The sequence below is a fragment of the Hydra vulgaris genome, chromosome 01 (assembly GCF_038396675.1).
Source record: "Hydra vulgaris chromosome 01, alternate assembly HydraT2T_AEP".
NCBI classification, from domain to species: domain Eukaryota; kingdom Metazoa; phylum Cnidaria; class Hydrozoa; order Anthoathecata; family Hydridae; genus Hydra; species Hydra vulgaris.
The window spans coordinates 47,629,311-47,649,992 of NC_088920.1; the positions used below are offsets into that span (position 1 = coordinate 47,629,311).

Consider the following 20,682-nt stretch of genomic DNA (forward strand, 5'->3'; position numbering starts at 1 on the left):
AAACTGTCATTGAAAAGCACTTTAAAGTCCTAAAAACATTCAAGTTATTAAAAACAAAATATATGCATATGGTTTGGCAAAGTAGTAACTTTTATTTTTTATAATTGGAGAATTTTAAACCACAACTTTTTTTTTAATGTTGTATCTTTTTATTCATAATAAATTGCATAAAGAAATAATTATATAAGTACTTGTTAAATAATCTATAATAAAAAATACAAGAAAAACGTTGTTACTTATAGTTACAAACTATTTTATAATATGTAATATATATATAATTTTATAATATAATAAACTAAAATATGTAAATTATAAAAATATTGTATTAAGAAATGATAAAATTTAATTAGTTTCCTCAATTAAATGGTTTTTTCATAAAGTGTACTTGATTTTGTCTTCTTTAAACACAAAGAGTTGATGAGAGCTACTTTTTACCACAAACGGTTAAAAAAAATTTTTTTTTCTTTGTTAATGAAATAAGTCAATCTCCACAAACATTTTTTAGTATCATACAATGTAACCAGCTTGTATACCAATGTTCTGCTTCAAAAAACCATTAAAATTGCAGTTAATTTAATTTTGCTCCATAATAAAATTACTAAAAATTATTTTAAAAACTATTGAAAATTGAAAAACTATTTGAAATTGTATATAAATATTGTATTATGTTTATCTTAACACAATATTTTTATAATTTACATATTTTAATTTATAAACATAATTATAAACATAACTAAAAAATAATCAAAATAAATTTAATTGAATCTAGAAAAATTACAAAACTTCAGAAACATTTAGAAGCATGAACTTCTAAAATCAACAATTTGTAAAACTGTTATGAATGGTCCAAAAATAACGCGCCAAAATACCAGAAACTTATACGGAATTTTCAATTCGCGATCGCTTAATTTGCCCCTTGTGATCATATTTCTTAAAGGAAATCCATATTAGATATCAATAAAAAAAGAAGAAATTATAATAGAAGAAAAAGTTCATGTGTTTCTGTGAAATTATAAATCTATTTTTGTTTCAAATTTGCTGCACATTTCTGTAAAAATTTTAACCTTTAACAACAGTAAAAAATGACTTTAAAAATTATCTCTATCGTAACTATTAAATTTTATCTCTATAGTAATTAAAATTTTATCTCTATAGTAATTAAAATTTTATCTCTATAGTAATTAAAATTTTATCTCTATAGTAATTAAAATTTTATCTCTATAGTATATTAAAATTTTATCTCTATAGTATATTAAAATTTTATCTCTATAGTATATTAAAACAAACCAAAGCGTGAGTCTATTTAAATCAAGTAATTGTAACCTAAGTGTGAGACTATGCAAGTCTTAACTATTAATTAAAACAAAACAATCTGATTAATTAATCCTGAGTAGTTAAAACAAAAAAAGTGAGAGTCTAGTTAACTGGTTGATAAATCTAAATACTTTATTTGGGTAATATCTTTTTAAGCTTGTTATCTAAAACATCCATTCATGATATGCTCAATTATTTTGTAAAACAATTGCCAGTGTTAGCAACAATAGTTAAAATAAAAAGTAGTTGTGATTTCCCTGTTTTAAGACTTTGCTATTAATGATACTTATAGAGAAGATTTTTTTTTTTAGTTAAAAAAATAACATTTATTTTTTGTAAACTCTTGTTAAATTTTTTGTGTTTTTATTTGATGAAATTAAATATTAATGCATAATTAATGCAGTATATAGTTTGGTACTTATGAGTATGTGATTTTCTTAGAATTTAGAAAATACTGTCGTCAAAGTTGTAATTCCTACAGAAAGGTACCTTTTTTTCTTCGACATTCATCGCCTGCTAATTATCAGCAAAAAAGTCTGTATAGCATTTTTCAGAGTAATAGTTTGCTCGCGTTTTTTTTTTTATATATTCAGAATTTTTAACTTTTTTTGCAGCATTTTAAGGATATGAGTAGGATCCAATGCATCATTTGCAACGTGACGACTGTTTAAGAGCTCATATAAATAATCTAAAAAATTTGTTTTAGTGAATTAAAAATTTCTTGTATTTCTACTTTGAAATTCTACTTTTATGTTGTTTTGAGTTTTAAAAATTTTGTTTTTAGGTTGGTAGTGTCTTTAATTAATCGTGTTGTCGAATTTGTGGTACGTGAAGGACCTATGTTTGAAGCAATGATAATGAATCGAGAAATATCAAATCCAATGTTTCGGTAACAATTATAATAAATTTATTCAATAAAATTTTATAACTAATAAAATCTTGAATTAATATCTTTGAAGTAATTTTGTTAATTATGGAATGAGTTTCAGAGTAGAAGAAAAATAAAAAATATTAAAAAGGTTTAAAAATTAAACAAAATAATTTTTTGTTACATATTTTTTGTATATTCTAATGTAGTTTTATTTTATTTTAGATCAAAATGCATTTTTACTTGTAGATAATGTTTTTGAATATTTTATTCTTTATTTTTTGTTTATTCTTTATTCTTCATTTTAGGTTTTTGTTTGACAACAAAAGTAATGAACATATATATTATCGATGGAGAGTTTTCTCTCTTTTGCAAGTAAAATGTTTTCTTTAATTTTTGTTAATATTCAAAAATCTTTATGTAGAATATTTTTTAATGTTTTAAATACGTAATAAGTTGTTTTGTTTATATCTTTTGCCAACCTCGACGAAAATCCATCCAATTTTTAGGCAAAAAGAAGAAAAAGTAAATTAAAAAAAAGGCAAAGTTAAAAATGCATCTTTAGATATCATGTTTGAAGTCACATGAACCAGACTGCTGCCAGGGGCTTTTGTACATACATCAACTATCTTATAGCCTGCTGTCGCAAAGGAGTGCCGCTACATCTACTGAGGGTTTGAGCTGGAGCAGCAATCTTTTCTTTAATTCTTTGTTTTTTTCTTTGTTTTATAAAAAAGCTGTATGCTATAAAGATAAGCAAAACCAGAAGGCAATTGCTTATCTATATACACTATAGTATATATATATACATATATATATATACATATATATGTGTGTGTGTGTGTGTGTGTGTGTGTGTGTGTGTGTGTGTCTGTGTGTGTGTGTGTATTATATATATATATGTATATATATATATATATATATATATATATATATATATATATATATATATATATATATATATTTATTTATTTATATATATGTATATGTGTGTGCATAAAATATATTTGTATGATTTTAATGTAACAAGTATATATTGTCCCTATATGAAAACGTCTATGTAATGCATGTGTATGCTTTTATGTATAATTTTTTATTATATAATTGTATTTATTTGTTCATAAGTTTGCGGATGTTTAGTTTATTTGGATAAGGCGTTTATTTCATATACGGAATGTTCATTTTTCAAATCCCACCACTTTCCAATTTTTTTATCTTTTTTATCCCCAATCTTCTAACGCTTTGTGATTTTGGATGCCTTTTATTTTTTGACATTTGATTCTGTGAAATTAGCTCTATCCGCACCATCTCTTTTGGTCTACTATGTTATTAGTGAAATGTATGTAAACAATTATTATTAATAGTTGCATAATAATTAACAATTATTATTATTGATAATTGTTCACCAATAAAATAGTTGACCAAAAGGGAGAGGGCGGGTAGAACTATATTCACAGAGCCGTTAAAAAGCAACAGGTATCCAAAATTACAAAGCCCTAAAAGATAGGGAATAAAAATGTACAGGAATAAAAAGGTAATATGAAAAAATTAAGGCTATGTGAAAAAATTAAGGCTATGTGAAAAAATTAAGGCTATGTGAAAAAATTAAGGCTATGTGAAAATTGTGTAGATGGCATGGCCTAATTGAAGCTTAAAAAATATGTATATATGTGTGTGCGCCTTACTTATAAAATACACCGACATGCTTAAATGGTATAAGAAATTTGAATGCGAAGCGATGTGTATCATTCAAAAACATACCACAAAAAGATTTTTTATATACAAAAAAGAAAAGAAAAATGTTTACAAAGCAAATATATGAACAGTGGTATTTAAAAGAAAAGCAATTTTAAAAAATGGACAGTGGTGGGATTCAAACCACAGACATTTTGTGTATGAAGTAAACGCCTTATCCAAATAAGCTAAACATCCGCATATCTATGAACAAATAAATATAATTATATAATAAAAAGTTATACATAAAAGTATACACATGCATTACAAAGACATTTTTATTTAGGGACAATTATGCTTGTTACATTAAAATTATACAAATATATTTTACAAACAGATAGCATTTTATATATTCGTATTCCTCTTTTTAAAAAAAATTAACTATAGAAAAATCATTTCTTTTTAATGTTAACTTAAAACTGTTTTGTTTTCTCAACATCTTCACTTCCAACAAAGCTGCAAGCAACCACTATTAGAGTTTGAAGTTACTGAAAGAGAAAAAATGAAGTTTATAGAGCCAGATAACAATCAACAGACGACTTAAAATATTGCAAATTATATGAATCAGTAAAACAAGATAAAGGAAGCAAATTCCAAAGTTACTTCGAAGACCATGAATATTAGTGAATAATATATTTAGAGAACTTGGTGATGATGATGGTTTTTGGATTGTATAGTTTTTGGTACTTTAGTCATTTTTAAATTTGTTAAAGAACTTGGCTCAAAGCACAGATAGTCTTCAGTACATTATTTAATATTCCAAGCAGTTGCCTCATTACTATTAATAAACCCTTAGCCGTTACGGCTTAGGGTTTATTAATAGTAATAAGGGCTCCAAATGTGACCTTGACAATGCACACCAAAAGTGCAAATCCGGACACCATCCATGCACAACATGGTACTGTTAGTACTCTGATATCTTACAGCTGTTAATGTAATCAACCTTTCTGAGAGCTACCACAGACTTCGGAAAACCTGACTACCAGCTGGCCTCAGAACCATAAAACTGAGTTTTAGAGCTGTACCCTCATTAGGACATAATAGAATGAGTCATAATAATGAGTCAGAATTGCTTAGTCATAAAAACAGAGACAACCAAAAGTCATGCATTGAGTCAAGAAGATCCAGCATTCAACATCCTAAACTGGAAACAATGCATTGTAAATATATCTGCGCCAGCTCAATAGATGAAGAAGGGGTGCGTGGCTGGTCAATAGATAGAATCTGGTTACCCCTTAAATCTTTGCCTAGGAGGCCTTCTACAAGACAGTGGCCGGATGCATTTAATGTCTGTCCAAGATTAGTATTTTTATCGAGACATTATCTCTAGCCTTTACTCAACCAATACCCTCAAGGTAGGGCATTTTTTAAGTCGGAGTTGGCTTCTCCTAGCCTTTGCCTAAAAAAGGCAGCAGGACATGAAGCAGGTTTACTGGTTTACATGTTACCAGTAGCAGGATAACCTGACCTGACAAAATTGGATAAGGCTTTGCCTTATCCAATTTTGTTGCTAAAAATAACAACCACTCTAAAGAAACAAAAAATAAAAACAGTACTCTAATTATTTAAATTATTAATTTTTTTTTTTTTTTCTCTGTTTAAATTTATTTCCTATTTTTTAGTTTTGCTTTCTTAGTTTTTTTCGCAACACTTAATATAATAAAAAGTGGCTGTGACCAAGTTGTCTAAAATAAAATAGTCATGCATGGACATACAAAAAAAAAAAAATACGTGGTTTTATTTGGGAAGACTTAGTATATATATATATATATATATATATATATATATATATATATATATATATATATATATATATATATATATATATATATATATATGTATATATATATGTATATATATATATATTGTATATAAATATTTTTTAAAAAACAAATTTAATAAAGAATGAAATGTACGGTTTTTATTTTTAATTAAAGGGGGATACTACTCATTTATGGCAGCAAAAATGCTTTAGAATGTTTAAAGGTGGCTCTCTATGGCAACCACCTCTTATGAACCCATTTGCTCCTACAAATATATCTGGTGTAACTGCATCTGCTTCATTAGCATCAGTTTCATCAGCTAATGTACATAGTCTTGCAAAAGGTAAGAGACTTTTTTTTTTCTAAAGATGATTTTGTAGAGGAACTGTTTTTGGTTTAATTCTTTGGATTAAAAAGTTATAATACTTTTGAGGGAAAGAAAAATAAATATTTTTGAAAAAAGATATATTTTGTTGTAATTCTTCAAAAGAATTACACCAAAAGTAATGATGAGAAGGGAGAAGGAAGAGTTCATCCTTATAATTATAAATATAAACACATTGTCATGAAAAATTGTGTGGTGTATTTTATTAGTTGCTGGTTTACTTTTTTTTTTTGAAACTGTTAATTTTTAACAGAGACAACTTCATATGACATATAACAGTGAGTGTCTTGTTTTCAAGTTTAAGATCCATACATTTTCCTTTGTTACTCGTTAGTTAATATCCAAATGGTAAATAACCAGGGTTGATATTTGACTAAAGCCAAGGTCATGTTTGTGACAGGGGCTGCATAAACATTTATACATCCTAATGTACATTTTATTTTTTCAAAATTTATGTTTGATTTTGTATATATATGCATTTATAAACATCATTATGATCAACATAATCATTATCATCATCATTATCATCATCATAATTGTCATCATGATTATCATCATCACACCATCATCATTAGTATCATTGTCATCATCATCATTATTGTCATCATCGTCAGCAGCAGCAGACTTTAGCCTTCCTCTTTTATGCTGTTTCTCTAATCATGGTCAATACTCAAGCGAGCTATCATCTCTATTACAATAAACCAAAACTCATTTTTTCTTGGCTTCTTATTCAACAAGTTGCATCCTTTTTATTGTATCTGTCCCTATTTATTAAATACTGACATGAATATATGCCAAAATTTAATAAATAGTTAATGTAAGTATAGAATTATAATATCTAAAGAATTATACATTTATTTCTAGCCCTGGCTATCAACCTCTGCTAAATCTTATAATTTTGCCAGAGTCAGGGCCGAATTTGAAAAAAGTCTCATTTTTAGCCGGGGCCCCAGTCACTTACTCTACCCAAAGTTAGGCTAAAGTTAGGCTATCTTGTCTTTAGGTATTTTTGTGCATTCAATTGGATTAATAATTTAATGCAATTGAACTTAATTTTTAATTGCAATTTATTGTTATTGACTAAATGTTGGACCAAGAGCTAAACATTGTCAAATTTTGCTAGTACCTTGCTTCCATTCAGATGTAACGTCACCAAGAGGACACATTGCATTCTGTTAGTAAGAAAGGCATTAATCTAGTTAAAATTATTTTCCCTAATCCCATATAGTTCAAGCTTTTTCAATAACCTTTTGTAAGGAACTTGAATGCTTTGTCAAAATCATGTAAAAAAAAGTTTAAAAGCAAGATTAACTGATGCAGTGAAGGTCAATAAATCCATTTTTTGATGTAGGTTTGCATTGCGAGATTTTTTCACAACAGATTTGTGTTAACTATGATGGTTAATATCATTACCCAGTAGATGATGCTAGAATGATAATGATAATGTTAATTGATTACTACTGATAACCAATTGATAGTAAGTTTGTGGTCTTTTTCCAAAAGGTGTATCAACACTATTAGGGAATGCAAATTTTAATGAAAATAAAAAAATCAGAATTCGGAGTTAGAAATTAAGTTTGGTTGAATTCCGAAAATATTTTAAATTTTTCTATGTCTATAAAATAATAAAAATAACTTATTTGAGATAATTCATTTTTATTTATTGCATAAAAAATAAAAATAAATTATATCAAATTTTTTATTTTTAAAGCAATAAATAAAAATGAATTATCTCATTTTTAATTATTGCATATTTAAATTTTGCTGTTAGTTTTTTTGATCCTCTTAGATAATGAATCCAACAGAATTTTGATTTTTACATTGCTTTGTGTATTCCGAATAACTTTCCTTTGAAGACATTCTAGGATGTGTTGTTGATAATAATTTAACTTGTTAAACAAAACAAAACTAAAATTAATTAGTTATCAAGTAATGTTGTTAATTTAAAACTGCTATTATTCCTGCTATTATTTGCTTACCTGTTTAAAAAATATTGATTACACACAAATAATTTAATACACACCGCACTCCAATAAGTAAATCTCAACACTGTTTAAAATCGTAAAAAATAAGAACATGAGGTTATACTAAATATTAAAATTATTACATGTGGATATGAAATAAAGACATGAAACCGTTAACTGCAAAAACGTAATAATCTCAACAAATCATTGAATGTTTTCTAAATTTCTACTTGTATTATGCAGGATAACTGTAATTTACAATTGTTTTCTTTATTTCTTCTTATAGAATTAGAATGTAGAATATTTATATGTACAGAAACAAAAACACAATTTAAAAGTTGGAGAGAGCACGAAAAAATAAATTTTAATTTCGGAATTCGCTGGAGAAATTTTCGGAATTCAAAACTATATTATCAAAACGAATTCTCGAATTTCAAGATGCAATCTCTAAACACTATCACACTAATCAAATTTTTTGATTTGTTAATTATTAGATTAAGACTATTTATTTAAATACTTTTTAAATACTTTATTGAATAATAGTAACAGTTTTGTTATATGTTGATGTAGGAAGAACTGTTTTTCAATTATTTGTAAATCTTAAGTAGATTAATCTTAAGTAGGGCTCAATTTAACTGTCAGACATCACTGCCCTCAGACTGTTTTAAAGATCTGATTTATGGGGGCAACCAACCATTGTTCATTTTTACTGAAAATATCAACAATGGTTTGTTGCCCTCTTCTAGCAGGTCTAAAGAATGGTTCAAAGGGCAGCAATGTTTGATTGTTAAATTGAAGGGCAGCAATGTTTGACTGTTAAATTGAAGGGCAGCAATGTTTGACTGTTATAAAGGGCAGCAATGTTTGACTGTTATTAAATAAAAAAAATTTTATTTAATAACATATTTAGCATACAATATGTTGTTTACAAAATCATTGAAAACTTTTATTTTGCTAGTTGGTGGGTGATAAATGCAATCAATAAAATAAATCAGCTAGGGAAAACTACAAACAGCTAGTGAAAGTTCAAAAAAATTGTTTTGGTTTACAAGCAGCTTAAAAATTTATTAGGTGATGAAAGTGTCTACAAAGACATGTTTGACACTTCGATGATGTCATTATAGCAAACAGTATCTCTGCAGACAAAATATTAGAATAATTGATTAAGTTTAAAATAAAGGTTTCATTTCATCATTAGGTTTTTCTTTTTTAAATTCAGCTTATCGCCTAGACTTTTAAGTATTTTGACACACGCACACATAAAAAAATTGATCAGAAAAACAAATCTTTTTACTACTTTTTAAAGTTCGTAAAAAAAAATCAACTATATATAAAAACATTTTTAAAAAAGCAATATACCAAACAGAGGTTATTTAGTTTCATTTTATTATTCTTTATACAATAAGACTTAATTTTAATTTTATTTTTTATATAATTATTTATTTTGATCTTGAAAATTGAAAAGATTATGTAACTTTTAATACATCGAAACTAAAAGTATAAATTTAATTTTAAAGTAATTGAATCAATTTTTCATTGGTTGTGGTTTTTAAAAAAAATATTATCTGCTATCATTTACCATTTAAATAAAGAATAGACAAATGATGTACTAAATTAAACAGTTTTTAATTTTGAATTTCTATATAGAAAAAAAAATAGCTATATTATAAATCTAAAATATAAATCATATAAATTATAAACTTAAAATTAAGCTTAATGAACAGCATAAAACTCAAAAAAAAAAACTTATATTTAGTTGATATTGGTTGAGTATAAATACTCATAGTTGAACTTTACCATTAACTGTACTTTATAACAATTTAAAACTATCTGTACTTTGCATCTTTATATTTATTTATATTTATATAAGAGCGAAGTATCAGCAGTACCAATGTATTGCACTGTATCATGTATGTCATAATAGAGTGTAAGTTGTTTTATCAAATGTGTATTGTGTATTGCATTGTGTAATGCAGTGTGATATAATTCATTTAGTATAAAAAGTGACTAAACTACTTCTTATTAGTTAAAAATAAAATTTCAAAGTTTTATTTTGTTATAAACTACAGTAAATATTTTTATAAGTTATTTCAAATTATGTTATATCATTATGGTGCATTACAGTGTAAGTGTTTCATTTAGTATAAAAGTGAACTAACATTTGATAAAGCAGAATTCTCACTTTAGTAAAGATAGCAATAGATTATTATTAATGGATAGTTATTTTTCCATTTTTAGTGATTAACAATATTTATTTGCTGTTTCCAAAGCTTCTTGTCAAAAAATGCATGAATTAGCATTAATATATACTCACATTATTAAGTTTGGAAGTTGATATTTAAGATTTTTTTAACAATATTTTTTAACTTAAAAGTCAAATAAATAATGATTTAAAATCTTTTTGTATGAAAATAATTAATTTAAGGAATATAATCCATAGGAATATAAACCATGTGGGCAAAAAAAAAGTATTGTTTTCATTCATCTGCATTTTTTGATTTAAGGATAATAGGTTTAATTTGACGAAAGTACTCCAGACCATATAAATTATCATAAATTAATATAATAATATATAAGATTATTTTTCTTTTAATTTGAGTTCCTTGGCAATATGAATTAAAAAAAAAAACTTTATTTAGGGTGTTCAAAATAAAATGTATATTTATTTACAAAATAAAAATATATTTATTTACAATATTAATTATATATTTAGTAACAAATTAATTTTGTGTAAATAAATATATATTTTAATTTGAATATCCTAACTTTAGCGTTTTATCGCATTTTTTGATTTTTTTTTTCTTTCTTTTTTGATTTTTTGCAAGTATAGTTTAATTAAGCACAATTTGTTTTTTTAATGCTACTCTACTAGTTTATCTTTTTAGGTGATACCTCTCCAACACTGGCTATGAAGAAAAATATGTTGTTGGAACATTTATTAAGCAAATCAGAAGCAGAAGATAAACCAGTTGAAAAAAAGGTTTTATCTGATAGGTAAAATAAAATTTTGAAAGAAAATTAAAAAATTAAACAGGATTTATTATTTAAGAGCTTATTAAATTATTATTAAAATGTCAAAATAACTGTTAATAATTATTTATTATCAGGCAACGAGATAACCTTGAGGATCTTTTGCGTACTGTATCCACTAACAGATCAAAAATAGGAGAATTAATGTTGTGGGCAATCGATCATGCAGAGTATTCAGATGAAGTAGATCTTTATTTTTGATTTATGAAGTAGATCTTTTTGTTGATTTTCTTCCGTTTAATTTTAACTGAAATTCTATTGCAACTCGTTTTTAGATTGTTGAGTGCATATGTGAATCTTTATCTATTTTGGAAACACCATTGTCAACAAAAGTATAAATTTTTATGAATATCATATTATATTTGTATTTTAAATGATTAATTTATTTTATTAAAGTTAAATTTTGTATAATTAAGATGTAAAATAATTTTTTAGGTTGCAAGGTTATTTGTTGTAAGTGATATCCTTCATAACTCCAGTGCTAAAGTTAGGAATGCTTCTAGTTTCAGAAAAGCGTAAGTTTAATTTTCAATTTCAGTTTCCTAAAATTAAAAGTTTAATGCAAAGCAGAAACTTAATTTTATGTTCTGTAAAGTTTGTAATATGTGTAGTTTGTATGCTGTTATTAGGATGCTACCAAATAAAATTTTTACAAATAACTATTTTTGTTATATATGATGCAGGTTTTATGCATGTTTCTTGAAATAGACTGAGTGAATGAAAGTTTTATAGTAATATGCAAAATATGCAAATAATTTTTATAAGATTATTTATGCATACATAGAAAAACAATACATAAAAAAATCTTAGGAAAACTATTTTTAGCTCTGCCATATTACTATTAGACAATCTTGAATATGCAACAGATTAAAATGGTAAATTAACATTGTAAAAACACATTAATGTTTTATAGCAGTAAAAAAGAATAAAGTATAGAATATGAATTCAAATGAATATAAAAAAAGAAGCAATGTGAATATAAAACAAAACACAGGTTCTAAAATCCATTTCTACATAATGGAAAAAGTGGCTCTTCTTCAGTGTGTTAACCATGATATAAGTTTTATGGCCTTTTTTTTTTTTTTTGAATTAAGGAAAATAATTTTTGGTGTCTTAGCTAGAGTTTTAGTTGGGAATAGCTAGGAAAATAATTTTTGGTGTCTTAGCTAGAGTTTTAGTTGGGAAAAATTGGGAAAGTCCCATATTTAATATAATTAGGAATGGTCTGACAAATGAAGTGTATAGAGGCTAGTTACACAGTTCTGAGGAGTATGGTTTTGTTACTGTTTTGAAAGGTCAACCCTTACCCTTTTTCTCTTATCAACACCACAATTTAAAATATTATTCACCCCAAATACTGCTGTATGGTATACAAAGAAAGCGTTCCTTTTATGCTATAAGAGTGCATTACCAAATTATTTTTTATCTAAACAGCCTGTTTAGATTTCACTAAAATCATTAACAAAATAGAAAAAATTTAATTCTTGACATCTTGAAAAAAATGATTAAAAAATCTTGTCCTTGAACATGCAACACTGTTTGCCATGTGAAAGCAAGATTTTTTAAGATAAACACTACTTCTATAAAAAGTTTGACTTCAACTTTTATTTATTGACATTGAGTGTGTCAATCCAACAGAAGAGTGACAATGTTTTTGTAAATTTTAATTATATGCGGTAGTGGTGTAGTGGTAAAGCGAGAGGTTCCGAGTTAGATCTCCACCACCTCCCTGGTAGTACCGCGCTTAACTTGTTTCTCCGCGCAGCGGCCTTGTTCGTCAAGGTTCGTGTTTCAGAGTTATAGAGTTGAGATAGGGTTATACCACTATTAAGTAACCTCCTCATCGGTAGTGGCTTTATCGGCCTTGAGGAGGTGAATAACAAAAAATAAATAAATAAATAAACAAAGGAAAACATGTTAAAATTTGTCTTTCAGTTTAATTATTTTGTAGTGTATGTACCATAAATCTAGTTCTTTTTCACAGTCTAGCTTTAACAAATTTAAAAAGTCATGACACACACACAGATATTTTGCATCTAACCTAGAACCAAGCCAAGTCAACTTTTGCCAAAAATGATTTTTTTATTGGAAACTACTTTAGTAATTCCTACAAAAAAAATGAAGTTGAATATTTCATACTATATCATAATTTGATAGAGTTTTTAACAAATTGTTAAAGCCGAAACAATCAAATATTTGACCTTTGATTTATATCATAGTTTTAGTGAATTTTACACTATTTTTTTAAAACTTTTTAAAATCAGTTGATTTATATGCTTCAACTTTTACAACATCCAAATGAAATTGGTACTTAATCTCACCTGCTAAATTAAAGAAGGGGGGTGGGATTTAATTTTTTAGTTTACTAATATTTTGAGGTCTTCCCCAAGAATACCACAAATAAATTTGGTTTGTCAGCTGTTTAGCTGAAATATTTTTGTAAAGGGTTATGTGGTATACTTAATTTTATATATTTGTATATTGTTATTTTAATAAGATAATAGATCAAAGAACTTTATGTATCTTTAGTTTTCAAGGAGAACTTCTTGTTGTCATGGAAAACATGCACAAAGCTTTAACTACTTGTAGTACCAAATCGCAAGCTGAAAAATTCAGAGTAAGTGCTATAACCATTTTGATCTAATATTTTACAAAAAATTTTGAAATTTTCATTTCTGTTATTATCTTGTTATAATTATTTTTGGTTTAATTAATTCAATTCAACCTAATTTAGTAAACAAATAGTTTTGCAAAAGTTTGTTATGAAATACTGATTTTAATGTGGTTTTTGTCAATATTTTTTCTGAAACTGAAACCAAAAGTTGTGTTTTTGCAGTTTTCATTTTGATCAGTTTGATTTTGGTAGAAATATCAGTTTGAACTGTTACCATAATAAACGAAAATGTTTATTATATGATTTTTTCAAATTTTGAAGTCTTATTTTTAATTTAGTGTGGTATCATTTTAAAATTACTACAATTGTTTTTAATTAAAGCAATTTTAAATAAAACTCCATTGCATAATTGATTTAAATTGTTATTCTCAAATCATCCTTAATCAATAATTTCAAAAATGTTGTTTAATGCTGAATTTTACATAGGAAAATAATTGGATAAGAAGTTGTTTGTTGAAATGTTTTACATTTCAACAAATAGCTTCTTATAATTCTGAATGTAATCAATTACATCAGCCAGTGATTACAAAAGCGAAATTTGCAAAATCTGCTAATTGAAAATATCTTTTTGGATCAAACAATCCAAAAAATTTTTCAGCAGGCATTTATCTTATTTATGAGCATTAGCATCTATAGCTTACTCAAAAAATTTTATAACAGAAAACTTCAGAATTACTGGTAGTCCTGAAAATACGCCAACTTTAGATCAGGTCTTTTGCAAAGTAAAAAAAGAACAGCAGCTTTATTTGACATAATTAAAAGTGGTTGAAAACTGAAATTGCTGGATTGAATAGCTAAAGATAGCTAAAAAATTGAGCGATTGTCAACTTCCTATTTTTCAAATTAAGAGAAAGATTTTTAGTTTCATAGGTTTGTATTTAAAATGATTGTCATCAACTGTAAATGATATCAGGATTGCCACTAAGCGGTTTTTACACCAAACTTTGATATCTGAGTGAAAAATAATTAAAACAGCTTGCCCAACTTTTACCTCATCAGTCTTAATGTTTATTTAATGGATACTTGGGCATGTCAGCACACTTTATTTCAGACAACTGGGAATGGATCAAATTTTGTAATGTTCTACGTAAGATTGGGAGCTAAGAGTTTGTTTAAGAGTTATGCGTTCTTCATGTCCTAAGCTGTCATAAAAAAGAGATCAGATATCAAGATTGGTCTAATTTATCTAATAGTGATGACTTAATTTCAGAACTGGAGTATACAGTTGTCAGTCAAATCAAAAGCTAATGTGAGAAGTGAATATATAACCCACAAAAATATGGGAAGTGCTGGTCGTATATCAAAGAGCTTACAATATATTAGACATTTGTGCTTGGAGTATCTCTGACAATAGATGTTAATAAATCACCATTGACTGTCCCAGAGCATGTCAGTCCTATATGAAACCAATGTAATCAACAATGAGCTATTAGCCAATACAAACTGCAAATATAAAAGTTTGGTTCAAAAAACCAAGTGTCTTTACAAATCTGCTGAATTTCTGAATCATTCACTTCAAGTTTTGATAAATAAAAAAAAAAGAAATTATTTTACATGAGAGTATTGTAAGCTTGATTAAAAAATATTGATACCACTTAATTGTTATTTGGAAGAGATGCTTGCATCACTGCATGCATTCTAATTGTGATGATCATCATGAAATAATTTGAAATTCCTTTAGGTGAAAAAGAATTTTGATTAAATATATTTTACTTATGTATTTTTATAATTCATGAATAGTAAATTGTTCATTTAGATTATATTGTATTGAACTATGTGGTGTAAAGTATTTGATTGTATGCAAAATAAACAATCGTGCTTTATTTCAAATCAAGCAGTGTTCATAAATTTACTTTCTTTTTATTTACCTGCTAAATAAAGATTAAAATGCCAATGTATATGTATATTACCATTAATCTTTTAAATACCAATAAAATAATACATAAATGGCAATAACATGTAATAGATAAAATAAAAGTGCAATTTTTATTAGATGTCTTTTTTAATAACTTAACTTATCTCAAATTTTTTTTTAAATAATAAAACAAAACAAAAAAAAGGAAACAATCATATCAGACATACATTTTGGTTTGCTATAAACTGGAAATGCTGGTTAAGAAAATTTATGGCAACTTGATCCTAATATATACATATGGTGCTCTTTTGTAAATGAATATTTGATAAGATTTACTTTTTAAATTATTTTTTAGAGAGAAAATAATGTAATTTAAGCACAGCATTGAGGACTTGAAGGACGAAAACGATCCTGAAACATTAATTTCAGCTAAAACATTATATAAGCTCTTATGGAGTTCACATGTTACACACAAATAATGATGTTTAATTGTTTTAAAATTTTCAATTTTTATGGGTGTTTTATATAATAATTATCAATTATTTTTTAGAAACAAGTTTTATCATGTTTAGCTGCATGGCAAGATTGGTCAATTTACCCACCAGGGTTTTTGATAAATTTGCAAAATGTATTTGTTGGAATATCAACTGCAGAGTCAGTTAAAGTATGTTTTTGATTTTTTTTAAATTTGAAATCAAATTGTGTGCATTTTTTAAAAATTGTTTTATGTAATTATATTCAACATTTAGAAAGAAGAATCACAGTTGCATAACAATGCTTTGAAAACAAACGATGTTGTTGATGATGATCTTGATGGAGTATGTCATTTTTTTAATGTTATGTGTTAATTTTTTATGTTGTTTATAAGAATGTATGTTTATAAGATATTATTTTAGGAACCTCTTCCAGATGACATTGATGGTGTTCCGCTCTCAAAAGGAGATCAAGATATAGATGGCATTGCTGTCGATGATATAGATGGTCTACCGCTCACAAAAGAAGGAGGTATTTTTTTATTACAATAAATTATGTAATGTCAAATTATTACATTATGTCATTAAAATATTACATTACCTTATTAAAATATTGCATTGCATTAGTACAGTATTACTAATGTTTCACAGCTAAAAAAATATTTTATTGTACCTTATTTTGATCACTTGATATTTTAACTCTGATGTTAATTATTTCTGTTACTATAAAATAGCAAACTGTATAATATATATATATATTTAAATATATATATATAAAATTCTGTTAACAATGTTTCCAAATAAAGAAATTGCTAAATTTCCAGTAAAAAATATAACAGAATTTTTTGCAATTAAACAGCTATACTAATGGTGTTGAAAGAATCAAAACAATCCAGATTCTACTTGATTTAAGGAATTCAATTGTCTTTTTGTGTTTAACATTTTGTTGTTTATGTTTGTTTTCTCTTACCCCCTCCCTCTCCCTTCTACTAAATTTTATCTCGTCAAATTAAATCAGAGGTGGCCACAATAAGGCTTGTCTGGCTCTCAACAACCAATTGTCTGGCTCTTTAGTTTTATTTCAGTTTTAAATTTTTTGTAGTGGTCATACACTGTTGGGACTTTTTTGAAAAATATCTACTGACATTTAAAAAAAGATTTTAATAGTTCAGAATATTTTTGATAATTTTAGGGTAATTAAAAAATGATTAGCCTAATATGAATACAATCAAAATTAAACAACTGATTTTTAAATGTTAATATTCAAAAAATTTAGTTTTAGGAAAGTTTAGTTTTAAATAAGTTACAATAGATATAAATTTATTTATCCTAAGGGTTTCCTTGGCAATCATTCTAAGCATTAACCCTGAAATTTACAAACCATCTCCGCATTTTATGGGTCCAGACAGCTAGTTCTATGATAATAATTTAATGATTTATGAGGATGGTGTCAATCATGATGAATGGTGTCAATTATACAGTAGTCTGATCAAAGTGAAGTAACACAAACTTTTAATTATAATATGACTAATAGTGGGCACAGAGATAAAATAAAAAGTACATTGAAAAAATAAACAAGTACAAATAGTAATTTGTAATAATAAAAAAATAAACAAAAAAGGACTGATAATTGTAGTAAAATAGTATAAAAATTGTAATAAAATAAGAGATTACGAGAATTTTTTTTAATGCTTTTGTAAAAGATGAAGAAAAGATGTTAAAGGAAGTTGTAGTTTTATAAACTCATTTACAACTCAATTCTGTTCCATTCACAGGTGCACTGATAAACGGTAGAATGCTTACCATACTTCTTAGTTTTATAAGATGGTGCATTCAGCTTTCCATCATATCTTTCTTGTAGAGTATGAATGTCTACTTTTTCGTGAAAAAAATTGTTATGGAAGGTGATAAATTTTTATTTAGAGATTCAAAAACAAAAAGAAGCAAACTTCACTAGCGTCAGAAAGTTCAAATATTAAGTTTTTTGAAGGACTCTAATGTATCTGACTTAAATGGCTGGAGGTTTATTGTTTTAATGGGTTGTTTATTTCAATGGGTTGATTTTAGTGGGTTGATTCTGAGATGATAGGAACTTTTTAATGCGATAGTTTCCAATTTGAATCCAAACTGAACAACTACTAAGAGTAAATATTCTTTAGGGTAACTTTATCAACATAATTAGGGTTGCTAAATGGCTCTAGAAGATTTGATGGGTCCCTAATATTATCATAAAGAAAATTAAATTGAATTGTTAGGGAATCTATTAATTGTCATGGAGATGTATATCTTGCATATATAATATTATTTTGTTTTCGTTCAAATACCTGAATACACTTGAAAAATAATTCAAAATATATATTTTCAGGTTCTCGTTGGGAAAACGACGCGGGCAATACAACACAATGGGGAAAAGATGATCCTTTATCGTCCTCTCGTTGGGCTCGTGTAGATAATGAAGACGATGCTAAACCAGCTACAAACTCAAACAAGTGGGAAAAGGTGGAAGGGGTTAAACTTGGCAAAAGTCATAGCGAAGAAGATTTTGAAAATAAAACGTAAATAGTTATTTAAATCTAAACATGATGAACTTTTATCTAACCACAATTTATATACTAATTTTAAGCGATATTTTTTAAACGATATAATATAAACAATGATAAAGCTATGTTTTATTTGAATGTTTATTATCAAAACAACTTGTCCTAATTTTTTACAAATGTAATTTGTAAAATATTTGCTTTTTAATAAGCAATTTCATTTTTAGCACAATTAATCAAGGTGACAATAGCATTAGCAAACGAAGTGTCACCCCCACATTAGACAATGATGAAGAGAGAAGGAAATTTTTAAGAGATGTTGAAGTGAAAGTTATGCGGTTTGTAGATAAATTAGAACAACGAGGTGGCAACCGGTCTGGACTCAATATACAAAAAGAGGCTGCTAAATTTCGAAAACAGCTAATTACGGTACTTTATGTATTTAAGTATTATGTTATTTTTGCTAAGTTGTTTACTTTTTAGCTATCTTAATATATACTTTTTTATTTGGTCAAGGAATATGAAGAATCTTTATCACGCGAGCAAAAACGTAATCGTAAGCGCGAACAGCGCTCAATATCTCCAGAAAGTTCAGAATCAAGAAAGAGAAAAAGAAGGAAAAGCTCTTCTTCTGGTACATCAGATTCAGAGTCAACTGTAAGAAATCAACTTATAATAAGATTTCACTTGTTTTTTGTTTGTTATTTCAAATCTTATTCTTTTTTTACTTGAAATTTAAATTTAGGGATCTGAAAATTTGGATGCATCACGTAATGGAAGACGTTTATCTCGATCGCGTTCCCCACGGTTATCTCCATCTAGAAAGAGAAGTTTTTCAAGATCACCAAGACCTCGCTCACCTATATTTAGTGATCGATCAAAGTCACCATCAAGTAGAAGTTTATCACGTAGATCAAGTTCTTTCTCAGAATCGCCGCAGCGTAGAAACACGAATCGCTCGGTTTCACCTAGATCACGTGGACGATCTCCGACTTCTAAATTTGATCGATCTTCGTCGCCTCAGAATTATTCACCAAAAAGAATCGCGTCGGCTGTGACAAAAAGTGCAAAGAAAAAGAAGACTAAAAAGAAACGATAGTTTTAGTTAAATCTACGAAATGGTTATATGGTAGAATGGCATCGTGGTGTATGTGGATGCTCGGCAAATATAAATTTTAAAGACAATGTTTTTATTTGACATCTTTAAGACTAATAAAAGTTAGAACATTAAAAACGAACTAGTAACTTACCGGTTACTTATGAAAATATTTAATCGTTTAAATGCTTTCGAGCCTAAAAAAAGGAATAGTTTCATTAATAAATATGTATTTTGTATGTTTTTAAGCCTCGGGAGAATAAATTGGGTTTTTTAAAAATTTTAAAATAACAAAAACAATATTACTGTGAACCAAGGAGACCGCCAGGTTTTATGTCGTGGCACTCTTATAAAACCTTTTGAACATTAAAGTATTTGTCTGTTGATTTCGAAAAGTAAGATTTTAAAATCTGGACAAAGTGCTAAATGTCAAAAACAGAGCTAAAAGGTAAGCCTGAGGGGGTCTTCGTCTTCTTTTTTTTTTAAATATTTTTCAAATTTTTGTTTGTAGTTATTTTGTTACATCAAATTGTTTAGATTTTTTAATAGGGAAATTGCGCTCTGAAAAAAATAAACATAAATGTTTTATTTAATTTCATACATAAATAACATCTACAACAGCTTAGTTGTAAAAAATATCTGTAACAGTACACTCATATCAATACATGTATACACCTAAGATTAATATATGAATTTATATACATCTAATTAGATACTTAAATAAATGTACACAGACATGAATATACATATATTCCTATGTATGTATAAAAATATATACTTGTATATATTTATATATATACATTTATATATATATATATATATATATATATATATATATATCTGTGTGTGTGCGTGTGTATATTAGTACAAATATTCAAATAATTAAAATTAAATTCTTTTTGCTCCAAAATCCACCACTGCTGATAGTAGCCTGTCGCCATGATCTGGATGCTCTTTTTGTCTCTTAAATTTAGTCCATGTTGGTTTAA

General features: G+C 26.6%; 1 protein-coding gene across 1 annotated transcript in view; it reads left to right on the forward strand.

Moving 5' to 3' along the window:
• The window catches only part of LOC100200122 (U2 snRNP-associated SURP motif-containing protein), a 44,719-nt gene extending 24,800 nt beyond the window's left edge, over positions 1–19,919 (forward strand). Inside the window, exons 10-25 of the mRNA XM_065788409.1 lie at positions 1,756–1,799; positions 2,099–2,203; positions 2,491–2,557; positions 5,854–6,022; positions 10,914–11,022; positions 11,136–11,241; positions 11,334–11,390; positions 11,494–11,573; positions 13,588–13,675; positions 16,138–16,251; positions 16,337–16,405; positions 16,484–16,592; positions 18,426–18,615; positions 18,825–19,026; positions 19,114–19,254; positions 19,343–19,919. Of these exons, the coding sequence (XP_065644481.1) occupies positions 1,756–1,799; positions 2,099–2,203; positions 2,491–2,557; positions 5,854–6,022; positions 10,914–11,022; positions 11,136–11,241; positions 11,334–11,390; positions 11,494–11,573; positions 13,588–13,675; positions 16,138–16,251; positions 16,337–16,405; positions 16,484–16,592; positions 18,426–18,615; positions 18,825–19,026; positions 19,114–19,254; positions 19,343–19,696 (2,004 nt within the window). The 3' untranslated portion in view covers positions 19,697–19,919. The remainder of the gene's footprint in view (positions 1–1,755; positions 1,800–2,098; positions 2,204–2,490; positions 2,558–5,853; positions 6,023–10,913; positions 11,023–11,135; positions 11,242–11,333; positions 11,391–11,493; positions 11,574–13,587; positions 13,676–16,137; positions 16,252–16,336; positions 16,406–16,483; positions 16,593–18,425; positions 18,616–18,824; positions 19,027–19,113; positions 19,255–19,342) is intronic.
• Positions 19,920–20,682: the final 763 nt, after the last annotated feature.